The 11,444-nt window shown below is 40.8% G+C and overlaps 1 protein-coding gene across 2 annotated transcripts; it reads right to left on the reverse strand.

Annotated features, from left to right (window-relative positions):
• Positions 1-311: 311 nt before the first annotated feature.
• LOC125522498 (pectin acetylesterase 5) lies at positions 312-3,591 on the reverse strand. 2 transcript variants are annotated; one of them, XM_087533296.1, is made up of 12 exons: positions 3,263-3,591; positions 3,039-3,121; positions 2,640-2,766; positions 2,407-2,486; positions 2,198-2,287; positions 1,952-2,076; positions 1,803-1,863; positions 1,507-1,560; positions 1,300-1,377; positions 1,065-1,170; positions 843-988; positions 312-687 (listed from the first exon to the last, which is right to left on the reverse strand). In XM_087533296.1, the coding sequence occupies exons 1-12, from the start codon at positions 3,450-3,452 to the stop codon at positions 577-579; spliced, it is 1,251 nt and encodes a 416-aa protein (XP_087389422.1). In that variant the 5' UTR covers positions 3,453-3,591; the 3' UTR covers positions 312-576. The 2 variants fall into 2 exon arrangements, with proteins under 2 accessions (XP_087389422.1, XP_087389423.1); XM_087533297.1 differs by having other exon boundaries at positions 318-687; positions 3,287-3,587.
• Positions 3,592-11,444: the final 7,853 nt, after the last annotated feature.

Below are 11,444 nucleotides of genomic sequence, written 5' to 3' on the forward strand. Positions count from 1 at the left end.
ATGTGTTTCTGATGCTCACGTCTTCAAGTTATGATTTGAAATCATGGATGGGCTGGCTATTCGATGGTGGTCTTTATGCTTTAGAATCTACCGTGCCAACATTTGACTTGCCACGTACAACATGTATTCACCAAGGTATCATGCTTTATTTTGATAAAAACCAAGATATCATGTGTATCTCATTCATTGCTTCAACGGCCACCTTTAGTAGCATATCTTTAACCCTCATTCAATTTCACTCAGCATGGATATATCAAACGGCTAAGTGCGTCAAACTTAGATATATGAAAAATATGAAGCAACTTAGGTTTGCAAAACCATAAAAAATAATATATAGTGCAATCTCTCCCCACACACAAAAAACATAGTGCAATCAAAACCTCGTCAAACAACCATGCTTGGTATTTAATATATTTTTCTAGTATGGCAACAAACAGAAATTACGCTGGAACTCTCGGCTATTGTACAAACCCTAATGAATATTTCCATATGGTTATATATACTTATTGTGCCAACTTTCTCTAGTTCATGTATAAACAAGGCCCTGAATTGTTGTTATATATAGTACCAATTAAATTAGGAAGGCAACTGGCTGCTGCATGTTGGGTTGCATGGATAGTCGCAATCGATCTCTTTTACTCTTTGGCCTCTGCTGAAATGCCAATCTCCAACAGCTTGTGCGATCGTCTGATCGGCAGAATGAAAAGCAGAAGCTATCAATCCAAACTATAAACATGTATATGTTGCATCAAAGAAATAACTTCATAAATAATAGTGATGAATATTTTACATCCTAGATATCGAGTTATTTGATTTAAACACACCCATAAAGAAGAGTCTACCTTATTTCCAAGCCTTGGGGAAATTGGTGAATCCCATGAGATTCTAAATGGTGTTTGGCAGTGGGTGAAGCACGAATCAATGAACAATCCCCACTCCTCCTTATCTTGGACGACTTTCAGATCACCCACCATTGTTCTCTTTAATCCTAGATGTAGAATGTTGTTCAGAAAACACGAACGCTAGTATTCCTACCCTATGCTAGAGAGAAAAGATGCACCCACCATGGAGGACTTCGATTTGTGTGGAATCACAGTCTCTGATGTTAGCCTTGCAAGTAAGCCATGACTTTTCAGGAGAGGATTCATCTGGTACTAGTACATTTTTTATCTACAGATCAACAAGGAGAATGTGTAAATATATAGCTAATTAGAACTTTTAGTCCAGACAGATGCATGCTTACAAGAGAAATGAATATAAGGAATTCATAAATATAAGGATCAGTTGACACTTAATTACCTGCCAAGAGTCATATCCAGAGTTGAGAATAAAAGTGGGGGTGCTGATGCTCTTAATAAGCTCAGAAGGAAAGAAACACTAGGAACATGCATTAAGTACGTCAGCAAATGATTCTGTTCAATTACTAGTGAGCAAGACACAAGAAAATCTGTGTGTGCAAGAAAATTGAAGTAAACAATGGTTCGGGACTTCTAATTAATTACGTACATCCAGTGGTTCCATCTTTGCGAGGCAGTCCTTGGGCAAAACTTTGTTAACATTCTGAAAGAAATTCATCAGCAAGAAAAGACTCAGTGACAAACTGACAATGCATGAATGTTGGCATAAGTAGTAAACCACATATAAAGATAAAACATAATAAAGGTTTTACATATCACATTATAGCCTTTTTAATATAAAAAATGCAACACAAATTAGAAGAGGGCTAAACACAAGGCTAGATCAATCATAGACTAAGAAATGTTTCTTTTTGGTTTAAAGTATTTGTCTCCAAAGCAGCTCACCTGGAGGTGAACAACCCCATTGTACATGGACCGGATAAACCTTTCTCCGTCCATATCCTTTCTGCCGAAGAAAAGTAATTAACACGTAAAAACATGTAGAGTGGAATAGCTAGTGACCTATATTTATTTAGTTCTAAGAGTGGCCTTACTTGTCAAGAAAAAATCCAGCATCAGAAAAGCATTTAACTGCAACCTTCGGAGGAAAGCGTGCATTAAAATCATCACAATGCAGTAGTGTGGCTAAACCACCAGAAGAACAACCTGCAAGGAGGGCCTGATCGACGATGATAGTTCACATGGTCAATTATTGTTCAAGAATCGCAAGAAATATATGCTTCTTGGTAGCTTAGAACACAACAGCATTGAAATATTAGTAAATTGTTGTTATCTATGACCTGTTTAGCATTAGCAAGTCCTTTCTCCATGAGTTCGTCAATGATTGCTTCCCATATGCGCAACCCTCTGAAGAATAGCTTGTTTCCATCCTAATAACACCATCCATTAAGTAACAGAAGTGACAGAACAATACAACGTATCATTGTAATTAAGAAAATAAGTAAACAGTGGAATATCAAACGAGAGCACAAAAAGAAAATAGCCCTACTTGATCTTCGTACTCCGCATCCCCAGAAAATGACGCCCCATCACAATACCGCACGAAAACTTTATTCCAGTTGTAGAAATCTAATTGATAATAATGTAAGTAATCAGAACTAGTGCAAGGTCGGCTGGCAAACATATTCAAGATAGGTAGGCGGCAACTAAGAAATGGAACTCAGGCGAGTAAAAGCTTTGATCAACCAAACTATGTAAGAATAACAGAACATTGCAGATTACCAGAATTTTGGCTCTGGTCATTGCTGAAAATTCCAGCATACTGCACCGCTTCCATGAAGTTAGATGAACCAAGCGCGGATTTTGTGTGCTTCGAACAAGCCTCAACGGTGCTGCACCACCCTCCTCCCTGGGAAACACCGCATTTACTCGCTGGTCCGAAATAGATGATATATTTCTACCTTTTGCGTGGTGTTTAATTAGTAAGCAACGTTTAGCATCAATCTTGGTGTAGATATGCGAATGAAAAGTACATACAGTAAATTAAACTGTAAGTAAATTTGTATTAGCTGGTGGTTAAACATGGATTAAATTAATTTCAAACACTCTAGCAGGTCAGGCATTTTGAACCGAGGTGTGAAGCAACTAGCAGTCATAAGAAACAATATGAAGGATAGTAACCTCTAGATAGACGAGCCAGCTGTGAGATCCAGAGCCAAAGCCTCTCTCCAATTGGTAAGCTGGCGGGCTTCCATCCAAGCACACTGAAATGTATATATGGGATCACAGTTCACAGCGCCAATATTTTGCATAAGAAATCGCTAAAATTTAGAGATGTGTCGAAGCAAAACGAAACTTTGGAAGAAGCTAACTGACTCAAATTAGCGGCCGATGCTAGCCCTCACTTGAATACATGATACTATGGGTACCTGCGCCCTTCTCTGCCGCTCCGGCGAGGAGGGTTAGCTCCGGCGGCCGACCCACGGTAGTCGGCGGTGAGGACCAAACGAGAGGGCACATCATCACGGAGGCCAGGAGAAGGAAAAGAAGCACCAAGCAACCCGGTCGACGCTGGAGGAGCTGCTCGGCCGCCATGGCCTTCCCGGTCGCCGGTGTGGTCAATCAGAGACTACTGGCTCGATCTGCAATATCTAATCCTTGCTATGCTGAACATACAAACAAACGACGCAGCAATTTCTATTAGTCTATGACCTACCGGGCTGTGGCTGGCATGCATGTTACAGTAACATGCATATGGCCTCGATCGTCGATGGCATCCCATGACAACGTACATATTCCCATGAGATTTCAAGGAATCTCTCGTACAATGTGTAACCAACCACTTTTAAAAATGATCCCATGAACCAGCTGACTTCTCTTTACAAAATAAACGAATCTGGGCAATACTCACGTATTGATCCTAATTAATTGTATAATCTTTTCGAAGAATAAGAATGCAATGAGTTGTGTACTAGTATCGTACACATTCCTTAATCCTAGTTAATGCAATAATTTGTTTTTGATGATTAACCAATGCAATAATTGTGTGATTGCTTCGCTCATACACAAGGATACCCAGCTGCTAGGGTTTCTCGTGCCTCCCGCTGGCGCCGCCGGCAGTCTGCCTCGTTTCCTGTGGCCTTAGGGCCATGGAGACGTGATGGATCCTGACCATTGCCCATTGGATGCTTTTCTGAGTTTTATTAGGGTTTGTGTCCTGCTCAAAGAGGTGACGCGGCGGCGGCTCCTTCAAAATGGAATAAGGTTCTCCCCGCCTATCCCTTGCCCCAGTGGTGCTTTTAGCATCCTTGAATGACATGTGGGGGTTTGTCTTAGACGGATCTCACAGGATTCGGTCGGCATTTGTCTTTAGTGGATCCATGTGGATCTAATATCCATTTTGTCTGTCTTCCTGTGTCTAAAAATTCGATCATTCCGATTTATGCTTCTCTTCAATGGCGGTGGTTGCTGTTCTGCTACGTTGGGCTTGTCGGGTCTTAGCACGACGACTTCTCGACTGTCTATTACAACAACGTTTGCCCGACTCAGATGAGGGAGGGGCGATGAAAGGAGAGCGCCTTCGGCTCGCTCCAGTACTTGTAGTCGTCGTAAGATGCTCTACAGACCTGGATGTAATTTCTACTTTTGATGTTCTTTGTACTATCTTGAAAGTTGATGAATAGATCGGAAATTTTTCCCCATAAAGAACAACACTTGTGTATTGGATAGCAACATGTGTGTAATCCAAGGAGAAAAACTATCAAACAAAATACCAAGTAATGTATCATTAACAAAGATAGTCTCATTTTAATCCTTGCGGGTTTAATTTCAATATATATTTAGAAAATATTTTAACTACTTTTACTAAAATGCTAGTAGGTAATTAAAAATCTTGAAAGTATTTTATGAAAAGGTTCATCATGCATCTTAAAAATACTCAAGATGTGTTTAAAATATATTAATCGCATACCTCGGAAAATGTCATTGTGTTAAAAAAACATCACATATTTCAAATAGTTCATGAAGTTTAAAAAAAGTTCATTGTGTTCAAAATATGTTCATCGTGTGTTATTTTACGTCACCTGGTATTAAAAAAAAGTTCATAGTTTATTTTAAGAAAAACACCGGATATTAAAACAATGTTCACTATTTATTTAAAAATACATGATGAACATGTCCAAAGAAAAGATGGATATTTTTTAAATACTTGATGTACAATTTATAAATACACAATGAAGCAGGAGAAAAAATTATATAATTGAAAACTTCTTTTGAATACAAATTCACTTGTATAGAAGAAAGAAAAAAACAAAATGTACACCAGGAAGCAGAAAAATAAAATAAAAGAACGGAAATGAAAGCAAAGGGTACAGAATAAAAAATAAGAATGAAATGAAAAATGGATTAAATAGCTTATAAAAACGAAAAATAAAAATTGATGAGAATCGCAGTTCGCCTGGCCGCTTCTGAGCCGGCCCATCTAGCGTCGCCCTTAGGCGAGCTGACAATAAGTTTGGCAATAAGCAAGATATACCACTTGGTATGAGTGGTAAGCTATATCAGGGCAGCCTCTAATGAACTGGCCTAGTAGGGACCTGTCACTTGGTTTATTCATTTGTTATTTTTCCTCAAAATATATTGTTATTTATTCTTTCTTGTTGTTTTAGTTTTTCTATATTTTCAAAATGTTCTAAATGCATATATTAAATAAATTAATTTATTCAAGTTTTTAAAAGCATTCATTTGCAAAACATTTAAAAAATGTTCATGCATTGTAAAAATAATGTCCACCCAACTGTTAGAAACTATTGTTAGCATTCAAAAACATTGATTACATTAAAAAATGTTCACATGTTAAAAACATGTTCGTGGTATTCTTAAAAAAATATGTACACAATGTTCATGTGTTCAAAAATATGCTCATCACATTTGAATGTAAATATTAATGCACTGAAAAAAATCCATGTAACTAAAAAAATATTTCATATATTACAAAAGTATTATGGCATTTAAAAGCAATACGTGTTTCAAGAATATGTTTGTGACATTTTATAAAATTATGCAATGTAAAAAACTGTTAATGTAATTTTATAAAAAATGTATCATACTATTCAAAAAATCTTCACTGTGTATTTGAGAGATTTTTTGCATGTATCTGACAAAATATTCAACATGTATTTCAAAAACAATATCCATCATGTTCTAGAAGAAATTTTCAACGTGAATAAAGAATGGTTTGTGTCTATACGAAATATGTATAACATGTATTTAAAAAATCGGCATGTATTTGAAAAAACTAAAAAATAAAAAAAATATGAAAACCATAAGAAAAAGACAAAAAAGCAAATCAAAGAAATAAAATCCGCATAGAAGCTTATAAAACCAGTCCATTCTGCGCCAGATAGATGCCAAATCGCACAGCAGGAGTCGAGCGAGCAACTGAACAGTCCGGCCAATTTGCCTGTACAGAGTTCATCGATTTGGGATCAATTGTTTAGTAGGTTCAGGTTCGATTTTTACTCGGTTTTTTATGTTCACCTTTTGGTTGTGTCTTTTATCAGTTGTTTTTTGTCTTTACAAAACTTCCTTCTTAAAAAATATACAGTGTTCCAAAATTGTTTGCTTTTTCCGAAACGTTCGCTATTTAAAAAAAATTGGAATTTCAAAACTATACCTTTTCAGAAATTTTTCAGATTCAAAAAAATGATCGTATATTCAGGAATTTTTCAGGAGATAAAAATAATAATCATATTTTAGAATTTTGTTCTGCAACTTCAAAACATGTTCCAGTTAAAAAAAATCATAGATTCAACAAATGTTCGTATTTTCAGAAAAATGTTCAGGAAATTCCTGCTATCAAATTTTGTTCCGCATCACAAAATTGGTTCCGTTTCAAGAAAAACACATATTCAAAAAAAATTGTGTTTTTGAAAAAATATATCATATTACCATCAAATTTTCACGTTTTGGAGAAATGCTCCGAATTTTTTTAGAATTTCAACACATTCAAAAAATCGTTCCCATTATCAAAAAATATTATATTTCGTAAAAGTCAGTTCATATTTTCAAAAAAATGCTCCCAAATAAAAAAAAAGCACCAGCTGCAGTGACCAGGTCGGCCTCGTTGATCGCAGCAGTGTTTTTTTTTTCGGTCACTGTTTCTTCTAGTTGGACCGGCCTAGGTAGCAACGCTCTGTGGATCCTGGGGACATTTTGACGCACAGAACATCGCACAAGAGCTCCCCTTGCAAGCCAGGTATATGTGTTTAGCAGCAAATGGAGGCTTGACATTCTATCCAAGCTGACACATCCACACTTTTATCGTTGTAGAAAATGGTGAGCCTAATGGGAGCTTCATACTGTGAGGCCTCAATACCTTTGAAGGTTTCCCATCTCATCTGCAGTAATCTAGAATATAGTAGGCACGCTATATTTATGCCAGATATTCAAGGACTATTGTGTCGGTGAGAAAAATTATGGACAGATATACTGTTGTTTGCTAATATTCTGTTCATTCACCAAGACCTTCACAATAAATGCATCATATATACGTACAAGACAACAAAAACAGAGGCCTGTAAACATAGTCATACGAAGGTAGATGGTCACACAGACACTCCACGCAGCACAAAAACTACGAAAGCTTACGCAGCTGCGATCTCACGGCACCATCAAGGCAGTACAACAGATACTTTACGCCTGAATCAGCACAATAGCTTTAGGTTTGCAACAATGGTGTAAAACAATACGGCACACAATCACTTCAAATCACTGGAAACACCACAATCTTATCAGTAAAACATGATACGCTTGACATTTTTCCAAGATGGCGGGGAGAGGCCTTACAGCAACAATCCCGAACGCTCTGTTACTGTGTGCACCCCTATCTTTTTGTGTGCACCTCTATCAACAAACCAGTTGCCCGGCTATCCGGCTCAATGCAAAATTGAGCCTGGAAGGCTGCCGGATGAACTGTGATTGTCAGCGTTGAATTTTACAGCGTTAAACCTAGCATGATGAGAAAATAAAGAGGAAACACTTCTTGTGCGGGGAGTTTACTGAGAGATACAGAGTGGGTGTACCTGACATACCTGAAACAGTTGGAATTTTCGTGTTTACTTGGCCAGTTAAACAACATTTTAATTATCAAGAAGTTGGATAGAACAGTACGTCATGTGTAGAGTTTGCAACTCATCAGCGGTAAATTTGTTCTCGCCCCATAGGAACATAAGGGTATCTACAGTCGAACTGCACAAATTTGGCCCCTACGCGCACGGACACGCACGGTCAGCATTCGGGCGTGTCCGCTTTGACTCTCTATTTTTCTATTCACGCAGCCATGTCCCTTACTTTTTCCTTATATGTCCGGTCACATGCATGTGATTGATGGAGAAGGAGAGAGACAAAGAAAAGAAATAATAAAGAAAGAAAAAGATGCTCTATGTGGACCCAATCCTATGTGATGGACGCAGGACCACTGACCGGACACGCCCGACCACTCCTTATACTCATCCCGTATATGAGATGATTATGAGTGTTACCAAACAGCCCGGACATTTAAGAAGGCTTCGAGATGAATATGAGACCTGTGTGCACCATGGCCGATGTCCAGGGCACCACGCGCACATCTGACACAGCCAACGGGCCTATCAAGATGGGCCCGTGCATGAGCCGGCTCTACGGCCTCTGCACAAGGTTGAGTAAAGCAGGCTAACCAGAAAGGAACGATGCGTACAACCCCGACAGAGAGGTCCCACACACAAGTTGGTGTTGCAGCCGCGGCGCAAGCCTCGCATGTCGCCACCCAACCCGCTTGGCACAGGTCGACGAGGACGATAGGCAAGCTTGTCTGCACCTTCGTGCACGTAACAGGTCCCTCCCGAGCGCGGCCGACGCCGCCCAATGATGATGGACCCTAGCGGGCCAAGCGGTCCACCTGTCATGGACCTTTCAGCCGGACCACCCAGGCACGAGCCATCCGGGAAGATTGGATGGCTCGAAGCCGCACCGAGAGAACCCCCCCCCCCTCCCACAGCACGTCGCCTGGAAACGGACGGCTCGGAGGACCATCAACTGTAGCGACCAAGCCAGACGGATGGGGCTAAGAAGCTGACAGGCGAGTCTAGCTAAGCGCTCACACGTAGGCGGGGCGCGTCTGAAGCCGCCTAATGATAGTGGCCCTGGGCGCGTCAGGTGGTCCACCCGTCATGGAGCTTCCACACCTGGGTCGCACAGGTCTACAACCATGGCACAGGGTCTGCTAAAGCGGGCTAACTACATCGACATGATGTGTACAACCCTGATAGGAAGGCCCGACGTGCAAGCCAGCGCTACAGGCACGATGCAGCCTCACCAGTCGCCACCAAACCCACCCGGTGCGGGTCAACGACGCCGATAGGCGGGCCCGTCTGCACCTTCACACGCGCAATAGGTTCCTCCCAGGCACGCCCGATGCCGCCCAATGACGACGGCCCCAGGCAAGCCAAGCGGTCCACATGTCATCGACCTTCAGGCCGGACCACCCAGGCACAAGCCGTCTGGGCAGATCGGATAGCTCGGAGCCGCACTGAGAGACCCCCACGGCACACCACCCGGAAACAGACGGCTCGAAGGACCACCGACTGTAGCGATCGGAGATAATATCAAGCCTTTGTCATGCTTTCAGGTCCCTTTTGAACTCTCTAGGAATAATTGTGGAATGACTAGTATGAATGAGGTTGATAAAATTTTGTGCACCTCATGTTATGATGTGTGAGTAGTAGTAAAGTTATGTTTGTTACCTTGTGGACTTTAAATGGATATTACCCTTTGTTTGTGAAGCCTTCTTCCATGACTGACCAATGCAGGTGAATGATTATCCATCCTCACATGAGATACACCTGAACTTTATCATTCAGTCACATAATTAATTTAAGCTCAATCAGTTCTTGATGGTTACTTCATGCGAGTGAAATTATAGTACGACTTTGCATTTGCATTGTATGCTCATATAGACACGATATGATTCGAGTCCATTCGCTTCGCTTGCATGGGAGTAAGTCGGTGACAACAATGTCCAACATTGCCCGGCCCTTTCCTATCATGTTGTTTACATGTGTTTTTTATTTTATTTTATTTTTCTACAAGGAGAATTACACCCGGCCTTTGCATCATTTAGATGCACTATCCATTATTAGAAGAAGTTGAATTATCAAGCTCCAGTACACAACTACCAATAATATAAGTAAAAATGTCATGACTGGTAAAAATAGAAATATATGCAGTCGTAGGTAATGTTGTAGGTAACTGAAATTAGCTCCTATGGGCTGTAGCGTTTGTTGGTGATATTAAAGTTTATAACGGCATTTTCACTGTCAAGTGAAGTGCATATGTGTTGATAATATAGAGTTGTGTCCGTTGATAAAAAAATTTCCAATAGAGTGGCAATCAGTTTTGCTCTTTTCGATTGTTCATGTTGAGGACGTGATTGACCTTTGTACTCCCAAAACATTCATCCTTTATTTGGATGTCGTGTAATCTCATGCATCGGCCAGAACGCTGCCAGAGGACAGGCGTCGGCTAGAACGCTGCCGGAGGAACGAACTTTCCGGTCGCTGGAGATGGCAGCCGAAAAGCTGGCGGAGGAGCAAAGGTCACCACATCAGGGGCGGGCTGTGCACAGCCGGCAGCCATCGCTGGAGGCGGCAGACTATAGAGGCATTCGCGAAGGGAGTTGAAAATTTGATTTGCACAACATAATATCAACACTATTATGGGGTGGAGAGGGGGCATATGTCCCCCATATCCCGGCGCACTTCATCACATTGTATTTATTCAAATAGTTATTTATGATTGAGTAGATGTGTCTTATAGCCATTATTTGCATCATGTAATCAAACATAGATGGTGTTGTAAGACATTATTTACTAATCCTATTACATTTTTCATTTTTATGGCCTTATAGTAATTTTATGATATACCAACGGAAAGTGCTTATGATACCCTCTTATATCTCATTTAAACTGGGACCTACATAGTGCTAGGGTCGGCCCGGGGAGAGAACATCGAGGAGGGTGGAAGAGAAGGTGAAGGGTTGATCGAGAACATTTGGAGGTGTAGTTTAGTCATATGGATGGGTGATCTGTACGCATCCAATCGCATATAAGGAGACAATTGTCATTTTGATTCAAAATAGGCGGAAAGTGGGTGATACGCCGGTGATCTGGGAGCAGCCATACATAGTATTTCCTAACCCCAGGCCGAAAGTACCAAGGGCGAGAAGCCACTCGCGGAACTCGCGATAGTACTCCGTTGTCCTGTTGTTTTGCACAGCTTCTCCTTTCCCACACAACTGCACAATGACCCTGTCATACCTACGTGTGATTAAAGGTTAAAAAAAGAGTGCGAGTGAAATGATTCACCGGATGTACCTGATGATCTTTGGAAGGCCGGTTTAACACCACGGTAGTTGCTGCACCACCGACCATGCCACCTAGAAGGCCACTGACGAAGCCGTAGTCCATTCTTCTCGCTCCGGTTGGTCACTGAGCTTCTTGCTCGCTCCGGTTGGTCGCTGAGTTTCTCGCTCTCCGGTTGTTATGCTTCGGG

This window comes from Triticum urartu, chromosome 7A (assembly GCF_056163025.1).
Source record: "Triticum urartu cultivar PI428250 chromosome 7A, HENAU_Tu73, whole genome shotgun sequence".
NCBI classification, from domain to species: Eukaryota; Viridiplantae; Streptophyta; class Magnoliopsida; order Poales; family Poaceae; genus Triticum; species Triticum urartu.